At 39.8% G+C, this 21,555-nt stretch overlaps 2 protein-coding genes across 2 annotated transcripts; both read left to right on the top strand.

The window, feature by feature from the left end:
- Positions 1 to 2,463: 2,463 nt before the first annotated feature.
- Positions 2,464 to 5,887, top strand: LOC115750313 (cytokinin dehydrogenase 3-like). The gene is made up of 5 exons (XM_030687578.1): positions 2,464 to 3,088; positions 4,155 to 4,282; positions 4,399 to 4,668; positions 4,954 to 5,222; positions 5,578 to 5,887. The coding sequence occupies exons 1-5, from the start codon at positions 2,464 to 2,466 to the stop codon at positions 5,870 to 5,872; spliced, it is 1,587 nt and encodes a 528-aa protein (XP_030543438.1). The 3' UTR covers positions 5,873 to 5,887.
- An 8,997-nt stretch (positions 5,888 to 14,884) lies between these two features.
- LOC115750314 (cytokinin dehydrogenase 3-like) lies at positions 14,885 to 18,828 on the top strand. Its single transcript, XM_030687579.2, has 5 exons — positions 14,885 to 15,548; positions 16,297 to 16,424; positions 16,574 to 16,843; positions 17,018 to 17,286; positions 18,417 to 18,828. Exons 1-5 carry the CDS (start codon positions 14,915 to 14,917, stop codon positions 18,730 to 18,732), a joined length of 1,617 nt encoding a protein of 538 aa, XP_030543439.1. The 5' UTR covers positions 14,885 to 14,914; the 3' UTR covers positions 18,733 to 18,828.
- The last annotated feature ends 2,727 nt before the right edge of the window (positions 18,829 to 21,555 follow it).

The raw sequence follows: 21,555 nt of genomic DNA, 5'->3' as shown, positions 1-21,555 counted from the left end.
AATCAAACTTCTTTCTAAGATTTGGGCTATCAGAATGAAGAATCCTCTTTAGATTGAAAAGTCTTTTGGCCATTAACACGTTATTCGTGGTCAACGCAAAGTGTTGATTTGATCAGACGAGTTAGCAGTAGTTAGACCTTTTCTAAGTCCATATATAGAAATTTGACCCCGCTGAGTTCTAGGGTTTTGCCACTCCAAAGTATTGGAACGACAGATTTGGAGTAATGGAACATAGGAGAAAAAATTACAATCTACAACTTAATTGAAGTGGAAATCATAAAGCTGCTCTGAATATTAAGTACTTCAAGGAAAATATAAGTTCATATTGCTACTTAAACATCAAGGATGCTCATAGAAATACAGCAGGCCCCTTTGGGTCCGGCCATGGATGCATTAGTTGCATATTAAATATTAGACTTGGTCGGCTACAATAGCATTTTGTGTTTCTTTTTTTGGGTAAAGTAAGTATGTATATACCTTTTCAAAGAGCCAAAGAATAAGAGGATACCGAACACAAAAACCTTGAACCAATGAGGACACATGGATATGTCCTAAAGGGTGGAAGGGTGAAATGGCACAACAAAAAACAACAACAAGAAAAAGAGAAAGCGGAAGGGCCAAACAAGCGGCCAAGCCTAGCAACAACCTCCATGGCCAAAACATCGGCCAAAAAGCAGAAAGAAAAAACTACAAGGCACCGAGACGGTCCTCAACTATAGTGGAGGAGAGGCCCCAATTCCTTTGCAAATGCCTATTGCAGGGATGATCATCAATGCGACCAAACGAGAGAGCTCTGTCTTTCACCACCTTGACAAGGTGATTGATAATTACCGGCACAACAAGAGGCTTGTCCCTGAAGACGATGTTGTTTCTCTCGATCCAAATAATGTGACATGAGGCCTCGAGAGAAAACCTAGCAATGCGATGAGAAAAAGACCCGCCACGAAAGTGACGGATAGCCCAACAGATAATTGCCGGCACAATCGTATTTTGTGTTTATTCATGTTTTAAACTAGATTATTACAAGTCAACTAAGAAAAGCAATTAAAACGTTAATGAATCGTGTTGTGTTCTGCTCGAGTTGAGCTGACCGAGTAGACAATTATCTAGACGAAACATTATTACACGATCGAGGTGCATCTACGCCCAGCTCACATGCACTGCTGGATGAGGTGAGTCCATACACTAGAATCATGAAAGACTAACTCCGCCTAGACCATTTTTTTTGGGGGTCGAAACTGCACCTAGACTTTTTTTTTTAAGACCTCGATGCTTTGCACGATAGACTTAAACTTAAATTTAAATCTTGAGCTCTCTTTGGGTGTTTGATTCAAGGAGTGTAACATTCTCCAACTGATTTTTCCTTGCTGCCAATGAATGATTTTATAAAATGTGTTTCCATAACATTTGACAATATATCAAAAAAATCCTAAATCTATTGTAGTTGTGCCAATTCAGTCCTAAATGTTTTGCATTTTTTTCAATTCGGTCCATTTGATCGGTCAAGATTGATGCGGATAATTTTTAATAATATTTTATTTTCTTTTCTTTTTTATTTTCCAATGTGGCCTGTGAGCTGGGGCGGTGACGCCTTTGCGGCCCTTGCTCAGATTTGGGCCGGGGGAGCCTTGCCGGCTGCGGGCGAAGGCGGCCTAGCCCTTGGTTCACAAGGCCGTGGCCGCGTCTTGCAAACCCAAACAATCAAGAGGTGCGTCCACCTTGCCAAGGCCTCACCCCCAGCCATGACCTCGCCCAAAGAAAAATAAATAAAATATTATTAAAATTTGCTCACGTTAGTCTTAGGAGTGTCGCGTCACCGCCGGCTGATCAAATGAAGTGAATTGGTACAAATGCAAAAGGTTTAAGAGTGAATTGAAAAAAAAAAGTTTAGTACTGAATTGACACAATTGCAATAGGTTTATGACTTTTTTGGTGATTCTTATGAACATAACCCCCAAAGAGGGCATGGTTCTCTAGGGTTCACATTTTTCTCGCTTTGGCAACCTGGACTAGAAGATAGAAAAAAATGAAATAAAATCAATTCACCGACTACGTGATATGGGAATCTCCATAGATCAAGCAAAATCAATATCCTAAGGAATAAGTTTAACATCCCTTCGAACTCAAGGAACGTACTCAGGTCTGCAAGAAAGATAAAAGAAGTTTCCTATAGATGGTCATGAAGGGCGTTAAGGCTTCTGAAGTTAAGGGCCTTTCTAGGGTTCAAGATGTATTTATTGGGTTACCTAACATCTAACTGAGAAATAAAATCAAAGTCAAATCACTGACTAATGATATTGAAATCTCCGCAAATCAAAGCCAAGATCCCTAACGATCATCTTCTTACACGTCGCGTATATGTGCATATATATGAGACCCTTGTGAGCTCTCCTTCTCAACTCCACCGCAAACACCAACGCACACCAGCTCGCTCATCGTCTCTTTGTTCCGCCAACGTTAAAAATGGCACAAAAGCATCCAATGGCCTCACGTTGCATGATAATAGCACTCGTCGTGATGAGCACGTTGCTTTCCATGGTGTGCCAATCCAGGCTTTTGACCGATTCACTGTACCACGAGCTCCTTTCTCTCCCCATCGCCGGACACCTCCACGTCGACCCCGAATCCATCAGTGCGGCCTCCATCAACTATGGCCTCATCGTCCAAGAGATACCCGCTGCTGTCCTTCGCCCATCTCGCCTCGAAGACATCGTGACTCTCGTGGCGTTCGCATACAATGGATCCTCTATCCCTCTCACCATCTCTGCTAGAGGATGCGGCCACTCCGTCCGGGGACAGGACCTGGCTCGCGATGGGGTTGTCGTGAACATGACGTCTCTTGGTAATGAGCGGCAGGGGACCACCGTGTCATGGAGCCAGTCGCTTGGCCACTATGCCGACGTCAACGGCCAGCAACTTTGGATCGATGTGTTGGAGGAGACGTTGAAACATGGCGTGGCACCGGTTTCGTGGACAGATTACTTGTACCTAACCGTGGGTGGTACACTCTCAAACGCAGGCATTAGCGGGGAAACATTTCGACATGGTCCTCAGATCAGCAATGTCCACGAAATGGATGTCATTACCGGTATGTATGAACTCACCCTCAGCTTCCGAATTTCGTTTATAAACTAATTGAACTGCGGTTATGCTCAATTGGTTAGGGCGCGCTTGGAATTGTGTGGTTAGGCGCACTGGTCCCAAGTTTGATTCCCCAATTGAGCACCTATGATTTAAGTGGGGACTCATTGCTATGGGTTACTGTGCTAGTCTCTTCCGAGAAACAGTCGAGATGTGCGCAAACCGAAGCCACCTCTATTATAAAAAAAAAAAAAAAAAAAAAAAAACTTGCGGTTATGAAGTCATTTTCCTATCAATTTGTTAAGTACTTCACCTTTAAAGTCTTTTCAATTAATTGAGAACTATCAAGGAGGCTTTCATCTAGGTAGATAATAATCTGCGAGAAGTCGCGATTAAAATAAAAGAAAAGAAAGCGAAAACAGGTTTGTTTAATACAGTCAATGAATTAATAATACGTTTAATGCCTTCCTAAGTTATATGATGAACATATGTCCATTTTAATAACAAGGGTCAACGCATACATTTTACGAAATTCGTTCTTCAATCTTATTTTTTCTCCAAAAACTGTGTACTTTGAGTGTTATATCAAGAAGTTGACTTTTACGATATTTTTTTTCCCACGTTAACACCAACAAGGTGCCTGGAGGTTGACGTCAACCGGCCCATGTTCCAGATTTGTTTCATAGAAGTTGAAGACTTGACATAGAAAGATTAAGATGACCGAATAAGTCAACGGGGTTAAACCGACGGAACTCCAACTTTAGCCAACTACCAATTGTTCTAGTTTATGTACTATTCATGTTGCTGTCGGAGAAAGTATCTTATATCTACTATTTATGCTGCTGGCGTACCGGACCACCATTGACAAAAAAAAAAAATTAATGTGCTATAATATAGCAAGGAGTTTGATATTACGCTTCAAAATATAAAGATCGAAAAATAAATGACGACTATATTTTGTTGCATAAGATTCTTCCTCGTTCTAAGTATCACATTACACATCCTAAACTTCATTTCCTCAAAATTGCTTGATTGTTGACAAGATATTTTTTTTTTTTTCCTTTTTCGGGCAGGAACTGGGCACTTTTTGACTTGCTCATCCCAAAAAAATCCGGAGTTATTTTATTCTGTCCTAGGTGGTCTTGGTCAATTTGGCATAATAACCCGAGCAAGGATTGCATTGGGTCGAGCTCCAGAGAGAGTATGTATGCCCCAGTTTGCCTTTTATAAGTTGTAATTGACTGTTTCTATGACATCGAACATAAACCTAGAAGACCCCCAAGGTGATAAATGTGTTTACTTTTGATCCCCCTGCAGGCTAAGTGGGTGAGGATGATATACAGCGATTTTTCGGCTTTTACGACGGACCAAGAGCAGTTGATATCGCGCCATGGAAGGGACCGAGATGAAGAGCTCGACTACGTAGAAGGTTTCCTTCTCATGCGCCGAAATTCGGACACTTGGATATCTTTCTTCCCACCCTCGGACCACCCGTGGCTGATGTCCCTCGTGATCGAACACGAGCTCCTCTACTGTATCGAAGTAGCCAAGTACTTCGACGGACGCACTCAAAGTACAGTAGACAAGGTAAATGTTGATCTATATCAAACTATCTTCGTTAAGAATATAATTTCAAATGTTATGTCGAACTAGGGTTCTGGAATACTCCCCCTCTCTCTCTGATTATATTTCAGACTGTTTGTGCTTATGTCGGACGAGGGTTTTGGTGCACCCCTCTCTCTCTTTCGAAAACAAATATAGTATAGTCGTATTGTACCAATTCGACCTTCCATTAGCTTCTACTTGGCCCCATAAGAAACATATTGTCTCTTTTCTTTTTAACTCAGTTCACTGTTCTCTTATTAATACTAGGACCTGGAGATGACATTGAAAGATTTGAGCCATGTCCCCGAATTCCTGCACCAAAAGGATGTCGCCTATGTAGATTTCTTGAATAGAGTACGAGTTGGTGAGCTGGAGCTCCGACGACAGGGGCTATGGAACGTTCCCCACCCGTGGCTCAACCTATTTGTGCCCAAATCTCGCATCGCCGATTTCAACACGGGCGTTTTCAAGAACATTGTTCTGAAAAAGAACATAACAACCGGACTTGTCATCATTTATCCTATGAACAACGACAAGTATGTTTTTCTTGCTAGCCACCCCTTCCATTTAGGGCATACCTTTCGTTGGTTGTCACTAAAGGTTAATGAGTTTTGGTCACTGAACTTTGATTTTAATCAAGTTAATACACTAGACGTTTGATTTCTTGCAACCGGCGCAATTTGACCAAAGCCAGGCTCATTTCTCAAACGAAATTTGTTGACGTGTTGCCGACGTGGCAATGATGTGACATCCAGAAAACTGGCCACCCGGCACCTTTCCACCACGGCATTAGTTCATAGGAAAACCGGTCGAATCCGGCAAGTGCAGCAAATGCAACACCGGCCACCCATGGAATTTAACCCCTTTTTTAAATTTTGATCTATTTTGCAGATGGGATGCAAGAATGTCTGCTGTTGTACCTGATGAAGACGTCTTCTATGCGGTTGGATTCTTGCATTCAAGTGGGTTTGAAGACTGGCAAGAGTTCGACCTTCAGAATAAGGAGGTGCTCCTTTTTTGTGAAGATAATGGCATTAAGGTTAAGCAATACCTCCCAAATTACAGCACCGAAAGAGAGTGGATGCAGCATTTTGGTCCGAAATGGAGGACTTTTCAAGAGAGCAAAGCTCAGTTCGATCCAAAAATGTTGCTCTCTCCTGGGCAAAGGATCTTCAACCATAACTAAGTCATGGATTCAAAGATTTATAGTGTCTACCTACACACTTAATTATGTTTACAAGAATCATGAATGTTTACTTAGCTTGTGATAATTTCCATATGTAACCGTCTAAACATATCATGTTATGTTTCACTATGTCGGAAACTACTAGGATCAGATTATGGATTGGATCAGATGATCCCAATGTGCAGAATAAACAGTCCCATTTCTTCTATAAGAAGTATAATGCATTAAACATAGCACATGTGTTTTTGTTCCTTTCAGCATGACTAATTATCAAAACCTTACCTCCGTACATTTCGGGTAGCATAAGGTTGAAATCGACAAAAGCATGGAAAAGTTTGCCACCAAATTAAGTCATTCAAAGAAGAAAATAAAAACTCAAGAAGGTAGGTTGAAAGATCATCAAAAGATGCAAGCTGGCAACGACGGAGACAGAAAATTGGATGTTTCCTGGCCATGCTATAGTTTAGAGATTGTGCGAAACATATTTGGCCATCTTATCGGAATTCCTAACCTAGATGGAGGTCTATATATGTAGTGTTTGCAACCACAACTATTGAAAACAATAATGCTGAGATGACCGTTCTCCATAGAATGACGGAGTGACGATCCTTTGTCAGCCACACATTTTCATTGAAAGAGAGATGGACCTGTGTTTTGCTCTGGGTGGGTCCCGGCAACACTCTTAGACTAGTATGGGAGAAAGGAAAAATTTGTGGCTGGCCTCAGACTATCAGGTTAGCAACAGTCTATTGAAAATGTTAGGATCTACATGATCAAAAAATTGACCTAGTTTGTGAGTCATTTAGGTCCTGAAAAGAATATTTCTCAAATAATCCCATTTATTACGCAAAGTCTTGCTTCTTGGGTTCACTTTCAAGTGTAGGTTGTCCTCAAATAATCTGGTTCAAGATTGCATCTGAAGCTGTTCTCATTTTATGCTCGTGGGACTCACCGTTGACACCCGATTTTTACTTAAGGAACTACACTTATATTACATGAAGTAAACTAGAGCAATCATCAGTTGAGTTCAGCCAAGCAGAAGGGACAAGGACGATGTCATCAGCAATTGCTTCTTGAAGAGGTATGGCTGGCCGGCCATTCAAGGTTAGAGAAGAAATTGGTCGCTCATTCAGCACATGCCCGCTTGATAGAAAGGCAATAATTTCAAGAAATATTCAGCCAATTCTTGCCAAGAGAAGAAACCTATGAACCTCGCCCAAAATGCACAAAACAATCTCTCTCTCTCTCTCTCTCTCTCTCTCTCTCTCTCTCTCTCTCTCTCTCTCTCTCTCTCTCCTCCGGTTTTTCCTGGGCGTGCCCTCTTCCTCATTTGGTGCTCCTAGTCGTTCCGGCCAGCATCCACCACCCTCATCTAGTTGTCCTTTGGTGGCTCATCGCCTGCGAGTCCGTACCCGCATGCACACCTCAACAACCACCCTCCCCCGTGACATAGGTTACCCCGTCGTAACCTACTCAGCTATGTTCCATGTTTGATGTCCTTGGCATCCTAACTAAACTAAGGCAAGATTGATTGGTAATTAAGTCCTAATAGAAGTAAGAGCAACTTAGTTAATGATTGAATGCATATAACTAGTTGTCACGCCTTAGGATATTCACGTTTTCTCTAGGTTAACCTTACACCATGCATATTTAATGCAAGAGGAATCGGACTTGTTGGTCAAAAGATCGTACCCTCGATTATATTGCTCATGCATTACATAAAGTAATATTACACGCTCGAATTATCCACCTTTCCAAGCGAGCGCACTTGTCGATGACGGCTTAGTGCATTCAGAATTTTACTTTTGAAGCAACTTTTGCTGTATGTCCTCAAATACTTGAAGCAATGGACCACTTCTTGCTACACTTTGCAATTCATTGAAATGAATCCATCAGAATATAGGAAACAAAAGTTCATATACATTTAGCAAAGAATATATTATGCTTTTCCCTAACTATTGGTGAGTATGAAATTTGATACTATACAAGTTTCGCCGAAACTAGGTCGTCGGACGAAATACATTTCATTGAAATTCATTCTTTGACTTTATAAAAATCGGGACGAGTTTTGTGGCGATTACGAACATAAGTTGTGTCAATGGAACATAGAAATAGTTACGCTTCAATGGAATTGAATTAACGATGAAGGCCGATGACATAAAATCCTTCGTCGAAAATTAATCAACGACAACGTGCAATGTAAAGATAGAACATCGGAATTTAATCGACGATGAGACATAAGAAATTAAGACTAAAGTACATAAATTTAAAGGTATTTAAATTGCGAAAAAGTATAAATAAAGATAAATGTGCAAGAACTTTGAGCTCTGTGATTGATTGTGCAAAGACTAGTATGTCGCTATTGATAACCCACGATTGACAGTTCCATACTGCCCTTACAATTTTGGAATTCAAATAACAAATAACTTCTTAATAGCGGCTACAAGAAGTTGTGTTATCCACTAGCCCCAGCGAGAGCTGAGCAAGGGTAGCCCTTTCAAGCCACTAGCGAGGCCAACTCTTGCCGCTTGTTAGTGAGGGCTTGCCCAATGGCCAGCGAGTGTCCGGGATAATTGTCTAAAAAGTCATAAACCTATTTTACGATAGCTAACTCAGTCTTAAACCTTTCAATTGGGCCAATTTAACTCTTAAACTATTTAACGTTTTTCCAATTTAATCCTAAACCTTTCATTTTTGTTAATTCGGTCCTAAACCTTTTGAAGTTTTGCCGACGTGGTCCTAAGCTTGTTACTTCGATAATTGTGTGAAAGGACTACATTGACAAATTTGTCAAAAAGTTTAGGACTAACTTGGCAGAATTGAAAGGTGTAGGACTAAATTGAAAATTATCAAAAGGTTTAGGACTAAATTGATATAATTGAAAGGTTTATGACTGAATTGGCCACCATATAATAGGTTTAGGACTTTTGGACAATTTTCTTGCGAGGGTTACCGGGCCATCGTTGGTCTCAATTAAGAAAAAAAGGAAAAGAAAAAATAATCCAGAAATCAAGAAATTTAGAAAAATTGTCCATATCAACGTCAGAAGTGCCACTAAGATGGTTGGCGTCCACATCTGCAACTTTCGCCCAAAACTGGCCAAATGAGCTGTATTGGCAAATTGTCAAAGGTTTAGAACTAACTTGATCAAATTAAAATGTTTTTGACCAAATTGACGCAAGTGTAATAAGTATAGAACTTATTTTAGCAATTTTCCCTGCCTTCGTCCCCTAATGCGTGTATTTTTTTTTTTATCAAACATATACTATCATGAAATTATATAAAATCAATTTCCAAATCTCTCCCCTCTAAGTTAGGTATTGCAGAAATTTTTTCTCTTTCCCCTGAATGAGATTTTCTGCATCTTTCACCGGTTCCAGTCTTCAATTTGTCGGTCAAAATAAGTGCAGAAGTGTCAACTAATGACATTTCCCGTTTCAACACAGCTTCCCCAAATAATGCAGTTAGCATTAATTTCTTGAAAGCAGGTGCATAATCTATACATTAGCTGACATTTTTTAAGGAAATACTGACGAACAAAGAGTAATTGGATAATTAGGGTCTAAATTAGTCGCTTATGCAAATCAGAATAGATAGCATTATCAAAAGACAAGGACAGACAAGTTACGTAATAATTTAGTCAACGATTTGCAGTTGATCAAGGAGTTTAATATTTATTTTGGGTAATTAACCCAAGTTGGGAATTGGAGATATATGCTAGAACAAGTGTCAAAGTTGGTCCCTGCGTCAACCAAGCATCTCCAGGGAGGTATAACATGGAAATTGCAGATATAAGTTAGTTGTATCGCTTGAAACAATTGTCCAATAAAAAATAGTTTTATTACCAACAACAATTTATGTCTAAACATTTACATAAACAACGATACAATAGATCATTTTTAAGAAAAATATTTTTCAACCCCTTCATTTTTCATGAAACAAACACGCCCTGATATATATATATACACATGTGTATATACACATATCATCAAGTACGATTTTTCGAGGAATTAAGAAGGGTCACTTGAGAGAGGTCAATTTGTTTCATTGTCCTGATAGAGTGACATTAGATCAAATCCCTCCAATAACTGTCCAAGGGGAGATTACAATAACTCCGGCCTTATAGTTATTATCTCCTTTTAGTAACATTATGTATTGCGACAATCAACATGAGCACACATTTAAAATGTATTAAGCATATCCGATTTCTTAATCATATCATATTTGATACCAATTGATGTTACACGACATAAGTATATAATACAAAATGAAACTAGTATACTAAATTGACATACTGATAATTCACAGAATATCAACATTTATATGTCTACAAAAAAAAAAAAAAAAGTCATCGATATTTGTCCATGGCAATAAGTGTCGCTAGGCACGCATTCGCTGTGAATAAATGCGATATCGATGCTTATGCTAATTTATAATCAATTGCTGACTTGTTGTCGATATGCGACAACTGGCGATTGGAGATAATCAGTAAATGTAGCAATTGGAGAGAATCGGCAAGTCATTAGAAGATTGAGAAGAAAATAGACATGATCAGACACGGTTCCAAGTTTAGAGCCACTAAAGGACAAAGTGATTGCAATCGTTTCTCTCCATCAATCTCATATGTTCTTTCATTTTTATTTTATTTTTTTGGGTCAGAATATGTTCTTTCATTTATATGGGCTAAAACTAACCATCGAGTTTATTCAAATTCTAAATATCATATAATTCTAGGCCAGCGTAGAATCACAAACAACACATTCGTTTGGGGCTCTCCGCTTCAAGATCCCTTTGAAGAACTCTCAGATTGGATTGGCCCAGCCCAAAAGATGGTACCACATTTGAAGGTTTACTTCTTAAACAGAAATTTCTTAGTTGTAAGTCAAAGTTAATTTTTTATGTTCTTTTTAACATATTTTCCTAAATGATACTGTTGTAGATACTGATGAAGATATTATTGGCCCTGATTGGCATCCTGCTTGATATGATGAAGATATCATTGGCGCTGATTGACATCGTATATTTAATATGATTGTCCTCAATTGATTTAATAAAATAATGTATATTTTCCTTTTATTAATTAGGCTTACGTACTATAAATAGGGTTGTACTCATATAGTTTCAACATGAGAAAGCAATACATTTTTCCTCCATTTAGCTTTCCATCAGCTCATATCATGACATGGTATCAGAGCCTTTACACATCATTCTTCGACTTCCGCACACCATTCCTTAGCATCCGCACATCTTTCTTTAGCCTGCAAAGAAAAAAATTCATGAGAATCAGAATTCAAACTCTGGCACATCAAATGGCCCACCTCCAAATCCACACCTAAATACATCCAGCATAACCGAAGAAACCCAGACGGAGGGAGGTCAACATAGACGAACAAGAATGGACAAAGAAAAAGAAAAGTTAAAGAGAAAAAAGATACCCTCATTTTCCTGGAATTTTCCTATAAAAGTTTAAGGGTTATATTAAGCAAATTTAAAGTTGACCACTTTACGATTTAAGCCAAAATTCAGGGTCCTCGTTATCTTCTATCCGAATCCAAAAGAGTCAACGACAAGAGTTCCGGCCACGTAGCAAATGAAGAGAAAAGGAAAACGACAACGGGGCTACCTTTTTTCAAATCTGTGATTGAAAAATATTTTTCAGAAATGCCACATTTTTTGCCAAACGAATGGAGGCCTAGTATTAGACATGACCAAAATAAACCGTGAGCCCGGAACCGGCCCGTTGACCGGACCCACAGTTCCAACCTGGAACCGGAACCGGGACTCAAGGGCCGGTTCCGGTTCCAACCCGATTTAAAAAAAAAAAAAAAAGGGAGGAGGCCCGCTCAAAAAGAACCGTTGGGCCTAGGAACCGGCGATTCCGAACCGGAACCAGAACCGGCCCCGAACCGGCGGTTCCACCTTTTTAGGAACCGGAACCGGCGGTTACATGGAACCGACCACGTCTACCTAGTATGTTATGAACTATTATAAACTTCGGGTCCGTTTGTTTCACAAAATGAATGACTTGGAAAATAATATTCCTAACAATGACCGCTTGTGTCACTTACGTAAAATGAATGAACCAAAAAAAAAAAAAAATCATTGTCCACGAAATTGTTTAGGCATAAATTGTTATAGATAATAAAAGGAAATCATAGACTAATTATTTCAAACAATACAGACGATCATTCTTAGCAAAATATTTTCCAAATTACTCTTTCTTCGCGAAACAATCGGAGCCTTAGCGCTAAATTGTCACCCGTTGCTCGAGCAACTCCTTGAAGAAAATATGGAGTCATCGCCACGTGCCACGATCCATCGCTACCCCATCCAGCCCGATCGCGCCTCCAGCGGTCACAACCATATCTCTCTTCATATCTGTGCGCCCACGCGCTCAATGAAAGGTCGCCTAAGGCGACCTTCTTTATTAATTGATGTTCAAGTTACTCCCCTAAGATTTGTCATCCCGTACCCCTTAAATCAGGATCGTGAACTAGATCTTCTTGAAGAAAATCTTGTTGATGTCCCCTCCCACCATCACAACATTTAAATCTTTGACGATGCATTGTGGCAAATCTTCCAGTACCCGAATCAGATCTCCCGTGTATCTATTTGATCACAATCGGTCCGACTCGAGATCATCAGCAGATTTTTCCAACTGTAATTTTGTTTCTTCCTACGACCCACGATTCAAATGATGATCGAGATGGTCACCTGCATTGAAGGAAGATCTGGGCCTCCTGTCGAGGTATCTTCGGACAGCTATGAACCCCAATGGCACGATGTTGCCAAACTGTGTTTAATCTGCAAGGGAAAAAAAGTCAAAGTCGTTGCGTATCTTTGATCTTTGACAAGAATCCACGATGATAAAATACAGTGAGGACCCTCTGGAGATCCGACGTCCTTTTCCCAACCAAACTTGGAGATTTTGCTCTGCAATCAAAGATTTTTACCCCCGCTGTCATGCAACTCTTCCTTCTAGATTGGAGCTATAAATATGAACGATCCTCTTTACAGTGGAAAAGTCTTCAGGAAAGTGACACGTTTTCTGTGGTCCATGCAAAGTTTGAACTTAAGGAGACGAGCAAGTAGTAATTGAACCTTTTCTAAGTACGTATATAGAGACTTGACCCCGCTAGTTTTTAGGGTTTGGCCGCACTAAAATACTTGAACGACACATTTGAACTAACAATGTTTATAAATACATCCAAGATACAACGAAAATAAAGTAGAGATTAATTGTATTTCTAGGGTTTGGCCACTGGCAGGCCCGTCCATATATGCATTGGTTTGCATTTTAAACAATAGACTTGACCGACTACATCCGGATGCTGTGTATATTTCATGTTTTAAATTGAACTATCACAATTTAGACAAAAACAAAATAGTGAATGGTAGTGTGGTCCATTTGAGTTGAGTTGTCTAAGGGCCTGCATGGTAACCATTTTAGTTCTCTGATTCTATTCCCCAAAACAAAAAAAAGACGAGAATACTGTTTGGTAACATAAATGATTTTGATTTTGATTTTGTTCCCAAAAATAGTTTTGGAGCAAAAGTAAGAACAAAAAAAAAGTTGGTTCTGAAAAAAAGAATAACTTTTGAGAATCACAAAACAGAATAAAGCCCCACATCTCTCACTTTTTCTTTTTAGTTCTCTCAATTTTTCTTCGACCTAAAACAGAACGTGGTCTCATTTTCAAAGAAAAATATATAAGATAATAAAATATTACATAAAAAATAAAAAAAATTGAAAAAATTTGACGACACATTCTTACATGATCCAGATACATGTGAGTCCAAATCACATGCACCGTTGGATGAGGTGAGTCCATGTACCAGAATCATGAAAGACTTACTCCATTCGGATTTCGCTCGGATCAAACTTGAAGGCCTCGATACTTGGCTCGATACACTTGAGCTTGATTGAAAAGCTTGAGCTCTCTTTCGATGTTTGATTCAAGGAGCTTCTAAAGCCTCCGATCGAGATTTCGTGTTGTAAGTTCTGCAAAGTTTGTTTCCGTAACACTGGATAATATATCAGTCCATGAAACTCTATATTTTCCACATGCATGTACATTTTTCATGTCAGTGTCTGACTTGTTTCTACCTATTGTTGTAAAGAGTAGGCAATTCTTATAAATATAACTCCGAACTCCGAAGAGTACACAGCTTTCTGGAGTTCACATTTTTCCTGTTTCAGCAACTTAGACTAGAAGATAGAAAAAAAAAAAAAAAAAAGGGAAAATCATTTCACCTACTATGTGATAATAGAATCACTATGAATCAAGCCCAATTAATATCCTAAAGAGAAGAAGTTTCCTACGGAAGTCTTTGACGGACATCAAGGCTTCTGAAAGTAAGGGCCTTTCTAGGGTTCAAAATGTAATTATCGGGGAACGTATGTTTTACTGGTAACCCACGGGAGACTAAACAGAGAAATAAGATCAAACAAATCACTGACTAACGATATCAAAATCTCTGCAAGTCAAAGCCAAGAACCGTACCAATCATCTTCTTACACGTTGCGTATAGTATTATTATCTTTTTCAAGAGGGATAAATGACACAAATGATTACTAAAATTTTAGCCTAATATGTAATGTAGTCCGTAAACTTTTAATCCATTCAATGTTGTCTCCGAACTTTAGTCAAACGTGTAATGTCATCCATGAACTTTTAATATGTTCTATATAGTCCGTAGACTTTTGGCACTTGTTCAATTTAGCACCGATGTTATGGGCTAAATCGAACATATGTCAAAAGTCAAAAGACCACATGGAATAAATTAAAAATTCAGGGACAACGTTGCACATCGGGTTAAGGTTCAGAGATCACATTAAACAAATTTAAGTCTGAGAACCACATTCAAATTGAGTCAAAGTTTAAAGATCATTTATGTCATTATCTTTTTTCAATAGGGAATGACTTTACAATAGTGTCCCTGCATGCGGGTTTATATATGAGGCCCTTGTGAGCTCTGCCCCTCAACTGCGCCACAGACACCAACACACACCAACTCGTTCATCATCTCTTTGTTCCTCCAATGTTGGAAATGGCACAAAACCGTCCAATGGCCTCACGTTGCATGATAATAACACTCATCACGATGAGTACGTTGCTCTCCATGGTGTGCCAACCCAAGCTCTTGACCGATTCACTGTACCAGGACCTCCTCTCTCTCCCCATCGCCGACAACCTCCACGTTGACCCCGAATCCATCCGCGAGGCCTCTGTCGACTTCGGCCTCATCGTCCGAGAAACTCCCGCGGCTGTCCTTCACCCGTCTCGCCCCGAAGACATTGCGATCCTCGTGGCATTCGCTTACAATAGACCCTCTACTCCTCTCACTATCTCGGCCAGAGGATGCGGCCACTCCGTCCAGGGACAAGCCATGGCTCGTGATGGGGTCGTCGTGGACATGACGTCTCTCGGTAACAAGGGAAGTAGGACCACTGTATCGTGGAGCCCGTCGCTCGGTCACTATGCCGACGTTGGTGGACAGCAACTGTGGATCGATGTGTTGGAGGAGACGCTGAAACATGATGTTGCGCCAGTTTCGTGGACAGATTACTTGTACCTAACCGTGGGCGGTACGCTCTCCAATGCAGGCATTAGCGGGGAAACATTTCGATATGGCCCTCAGATCAACAATGTCTATGAAATGGATGTTATTACTGGTATATCACGCTCACCCTTAGCTTCCACATATTGACTAGGAACTTAATTAAACTAAGTATTTCACGTTTAAAGTTTTTTCAGTTAATTGAGAACATTCAATGAGCCTATCATCTCGGTAGATGATAACAATCTCCTAGAAGCCATCGCATTGGGCTCATCATATGAAAACAACCAAATCAGTTTTGTTAAATACTGTAAAAGATTATAAGTTATCTAATTAACGTTCTATCTTCTTTTTCTTTTTCTTTTGAACTATGTACTTTGAGAATTATATCAAGAAACTGAGATTTACTATATTTACCCCACGTTAACAACCCAAGATACCTGGAGGTTGACGTCAACCGGCTCATGTTCCAGATTTTGATTCATAGCAGTTGAAGACTTAAATGGAAAGATTAGGTTGACCGGATAAGTCAACTGGGTTAAAGTAGTACGTCCAGATTACTGTCTGAAGAACTCTAGCCAACTACCAATTCACTAGTTTTTGCAGGATATGTATGTATACATTGAAAAAGACAACGATGTCCTCGGCGGCAAAGTCCATGTCGTTGTCCTGCTGTAGCGTACTACCATAACTCATCCGCCAAAAAAAAAACTGTTTTACATTATGAACAAGGACTTTGATTTTGGGTTTCGAAATATATCGACTTGGATAATCGATGACCATGTTTCCATGCATGCGTGAGATTCTTTCTTGTTCTATATATATAGAATTTTTATTCTGTCTTTCACATTTATTTCTTGTAGGAACTGGGGACTATTTGACTTGCTCCCACGACAAAAATCCCGAGTTATTTTATGCTGCCCTAGGTGGTCTTGGTCAATTTGGCATAATAACCAGAGCAAGGGTGGCACTGGGTCCGGCTCCAAAGAGAGTATGCAACGAATTAGGCTTAATCATCATTATCTGATCATATTTCACCATACTTATTCCTTAGGATTGAGACAAACCCAATTTTTTTTTCTCTTTTTTATGAGAAGACCTACAAGGTAGTAAATGTAGTTCTATTGGAATCCAATGCAGGCTAAGTGGGTGAAAATGCTATACAGTGATTTTTCAGCTTTTACGATGGGCCAAGAACATTTGATATCACGCCATGGAAGGGACCAGGATGAAGCGATGGACTATGTAGAAGGTTCGCTTCTCATGCGCCGAAATTCAGGCAGCTGGATATCTTTCTTCTCTCCCTCCGACCACCAGCGGCTGATGTCCCTCGTGACCGAACACGAGCTCCTCTACTGTATCGAAGTAGCCAAATTCTACGATGAGCGCACCCAAAGTACGGTGGACAAGGTGAGTTTTTGTGGATATCGAACTATCTTTGAGAAAAGACACAAAAGAAAAATCCTAGCTTATGTTTTGATCATTAGGCTAGGGTTTTGGAGTACCCCTCTCTCTCTTTCTCTCTCTAAAACGTCTTAGTCTCTTCTATTTTAACTTAGTTCACTGTTATCTTGTTAACATTAGGACCTGGAGATGATATTGAAAGATTTGAGCCATGTCCCCGAGTTCATGTTCGAGAAAGATGTCGCCTACGTAGATTTCTTGAACAGGGTACGAGTTAGTGAGCTGAAGCTCCAAGGACAGGGGCTATGGAACGTTCCTCACCCGTGGCTCAACCTATTCGTGCCCAAATCTCGCATTGCCAATTTCAACACGGGCGCTTTCAAGAACATTGTTCTGAAAAAGAACATAACAACCGGAACTGTCCTCATTTACCCTATGAACAAAAATAAGTAAGTTTTCTAGCTAGCCACCAGTTTTATTCATAGCAGATGTTTTGTTCGTTGTCATTAAGCGTTAATGCGTTGCGGTCACTAAACTTTGGTTTCAATAAAATTAATGCACTAAACGTTCTTTGACCAACACCGGGCTCATTTCCCGACGAAATGTTGACATGTTGGCGACGTGGCAATGGCAAAAAATAGGAGTGAGCAAACCGGACCGGATCGGACTGGGTTGGTCTAGTCTCCGGTCCCAATACTGGGGACCGATGACCGTGCGGTCCGGTCCCCGGTACCATGGTGGATGAGACCAGACCGAACCACTCGGCCCGGACCGCCCAATATATATATACACACACAGAATTTTAAAAAAAAAATAGAAACTTTTGAAGAACCAGTTAACCTAATTTCCCAATCTTCTATTCGACACTCACTCCTCTCCTCTCGTTCGACGCTCACGTCTCACCTTCACAACAAAGCTTTGCTCAACGGTCGCTCCTCTCGCTTTCGCCTCTCCGCTTGCTCCTCTCGCTTTCGCCTCTCCGCTTGCTCCTCTCGCAGTCCCGCCTCTCGTTCATCCGCGTCATTGCTCTTCTCGCATCTCAAGGAGAATGATGCAGGAGCATAATCCTATTTTAGTTGTTCTAAGTGTTTTTCTTTCTAATTTAGTCTTTTTTCATTATTTTAGGATTATAAGTACTCTTGTAAGGTTGTACAATGGTCATGTGTATGTTTTTATTAGGTTGAATTATTGAGATTGAAAGTTGTTAATCTAGATCTAAGGGTTAGATTTCTATAAGCAAATAGTGTTAGCAGTCCCACTAGGACCGGACCGAGCCGCCGATCCCGGTCCAGTCCGATCTTGGTCTGGTCCCCGGTCTCGAAAATTTGGGGTTTAGGACTACGGTCCGGTCCCCGGTTCCATACTGGGACCGGACCGGTCTGGACCATGCACACCTCTAATGTAGATCTAGAAAACTGGTCACCTGTCCACCACGTCTTCAATTAGTCGAAAAATGGGTCAAATCCGGCAAGTGCATAAAATGTAGTGCACTAAATGACTAAAATCAAATCTAAGTGGCTTGATTGAAAACTCTACTAAACCTTGGCAACTGTATACGGAATTTTGATCTATTTTGCAGATGGGACGATAGAATGTCTGCTGTTATACCTGATGAAGATGTCTTCTATACGGTTGGATTCTTGCATTCGAGTGGGTTTGAAGACTGGCAAGAGTTCGACCTTCAAAATAAGGAGGTGCTCCTTTTTTGTGAAGATAATGGTATTAAGGTCAAGCAATACCTCCCAAATTACAACACCGAAAGAGAGTGGATGCAACACTTCGGTCCGAAATGGAGGACTTTTCAAGAGGGCAAAGCTCAGTTCGATCCGAAAATGTTGTTGTCTCCTGGGCAGAGGATCTTCAACCACAACTACAAGCATGGATTCGAGCTTTGATGGGGTTCAGGGTTCAGTAGGTTTTCTACGCAAGCACTTAATTATGTCTCCATGAATAATGAATGCTTACTTAGCTTTGTCATAATTTCAGATGTATCCGTCTAATCACATCGTGTTGAGGAGTGTCGTTATGTGAAATATGAACAATATGGGATGTGCAGAATTAAGTCTAATGCATTGTACATGGAATAAGTACATTTGATCCTTTCATGTAAATAGGGTTGATATAAATAAAACATGGCAATGTTTGACGCCAAGCAAATACATCCTTCGTAACGATATTAAAAATCTAATAATCTGCCCAGAGTTTGCACGAATTTTTCCATATATCTGGGGAATTCTACAAGAAGTTATTGCCGGTGAACGTTGTAGTTGATCCATAGGTGGCGTGGGCTACGTTGTGCACCCAAGAATTTACTTATAAAGGTTGCTTCTTCATTACACAGAGGGAATGGTTCCATATAATCTTGAAACTGAGTTCATCAATCTGGTGGTCCTGTTTCTGAAGTAATCTGGTTTTGTGTGATAATTATATGAAGCACAACATTTTCGCAAATAGAAGACACAAACAGTGAATTTCACACTAAAGAAAAGTTATTTGAATTGTAAATGTCATGTTCGGTTTGGATCGATTTATTAAAGGATTAATAAGACGAAAAACTTCAAACTGATGCAATTGTGACAAATTTATCCCAAACTATTTTTTTTACCATAAAAAAATCCTAAACTGGCACACCTATGACAAATTTACCCCAAACTATTTTTTGACCACCAAAAATTCTAAACTGGTATAATTGTAACAAACCTACTCCAAACTCGTAAACTTATGACAAATTTATCCCCCATTAGTTTCCGTTCAATTTTACCATCAAATTATTAAATTAGATTACACGTAGCGGTTGATGGGTGTACCTATTTGGAGTTTTTGCTATTTATTTATCGCACATGTATCAATTTAGGGTTTTTTATGGTATTAACTCAATGTAACGGAAACTAACGGAGAATAAATTTGTCACAAGTATACCAGTTAGAAATAAATTTGTCACGTACATATCAATTTAGGGTTTTTGGTGGTTAAAAAATTAGTTTGGGGTAAATTTGTCACAAATGTACCAATTTAGAGTTTTACGTGGTCAAAAAATAGTTTATAATAAATTTGTGATGAATGTATTAATTTGGGATTCTTCGTGATAAAAAAAAGTAATTTGAGGTAAATTTGTCATTGATGTCTTGTTGACACCTGATTTTTAATCAATCTTTTTTTTCGATTTATTTTTGAAAATTCATAAAAAATTCACAGAAAATTAGAAAATTGCAAAATCAACTTTGGTAGCCTTGGCCAAGCTCAAGGAACCATTTTTGAACAAAAAATAATTTTTCATATTTTTCGCATTTTTTGATATTTTTTAGAAAATAGGAAAATACCCAAAAAAATCCATAAAAATACCATTCGAGGTCACAAAAATACAAAAAAATAGTCAGTATTTTTATTTTAATTTCCTTTTCATTCTGACCTCTTAAAATTTGAAAATTCCATTTCGGATTTGTGTGTTCCTTCACAAATGTACCTCACAAATTAGACATAAAAATACCATTTGGGGTCATTTTATTTTTCTTTCTTCACTATTAAGGTTGTGACATGATTCTCTTGCATTACATTTCACATTCTGATCCAATTGCATGTTAATTTGCTCAATTTTGGCACTAGGGACTAAATTGCACAAAAATTTCTTTCATTTTAGTCCCTAGAAGGCCAAATTCGAAATTAAATCTTACTAAGAGGCACCCATGGAATTCTATGACCCCTATCCTATAGTTTTTGACCTTCTGAATCTAATGGTAGGCTCAATTGAGGTTAATTCCTTCATTAAGGACTCCAATTTTGTAAAAATCGATTTCGGATCCTACCCAACATTTGGGGTTTTCTCTCAATTTCAAAGAAATTTTTCATGAAAATCACCTTTGCAGAGGGAATCCATGTTGGGAAAATGATTTGTGGCATCAATTTCGTGAAAAAATGTCAATTGCTGCTTCGATTTGACCTTTCTTTGCACGAACAGGGTCTTCCGGGTCGGGCGGATCCGACCCGGAGACCCGGTACTGTTCATCGTCTCCATCAAGCTCCACAGGCGCAAGTTAGAGAGCAGATGGCCGTTTTTCTTGAACGGCTTTTCTTGAACAAAAATTCGAGAAGAATCTAGAAGGATCGGCGGTTAGAGCGAGCACGGGGGGATGGACAAAAGAGGGAGTGTTCGCAAACAGAAAGGGAGGGGGATTTTTTTAGAACAGAGAGAGGGGAGATCGGAGAGGGAGCGAACAGAGAGAGGGGAGGGACGCCATTGGAGGGAGGAACACCGAGAGCTCAAAGCTTCGTCGCCGGCCGATTCGGGCGACGCCTTCCTTCGCCGATAGCGTCATTCGAGTCCTCTTGGTCTCGCGAAGAGTTTGAAGCCTCCTGCCGTCGCCATCAAGCTCGAAACAGGTGAGCATCCTCGCCGTTTTCCCGATTCGGTTTCCTGTCGCGCGGTTCTAATAGATCGTCGTTTTCATTTGCATCTTGACTGGAAATGTTCCCGCAATCTTTCCGAACCTGTTCTTGTGCTTCTTTTTGTGATTTTTACGCATGAAAATCCCTCACGTCGACCTCCTAACCTTGCATTTCGTTCCGAGCTCGTGAGCTCATTACCTCTAAAAAGCTGAAGTCACCGAACCTCCAGGTAAGTACCTTCTACTCTATGGATGTTGATTGACCGAGTTAATGTGTCATTTGGCACGGAATCGTCACGTTTGATAATCGCAGGACATGTATGTTCGGTCGGGTCC

This window comes from Rhodamnia argentea, chromosome 1 (genome assembly GCF_020921035.1).
Source record: "Rhodamnia argentea isolate NSW1041297 chromosome 1, ASM2092103v1, whole genome shotgun sequence".
In the NCBI taxonomy this organism is placed as follows: Eukaryota; Viridiplantae; Streptophyta; class Magnoliopsida; order Myrtales; family Myrtaceae; genus Rhodamnia; species Rhodamnia argentea.
Note: the sequence above shows the minus strand (reverse complement) of the source record. Positions and strands in the feature narration are given on the sequence as shown.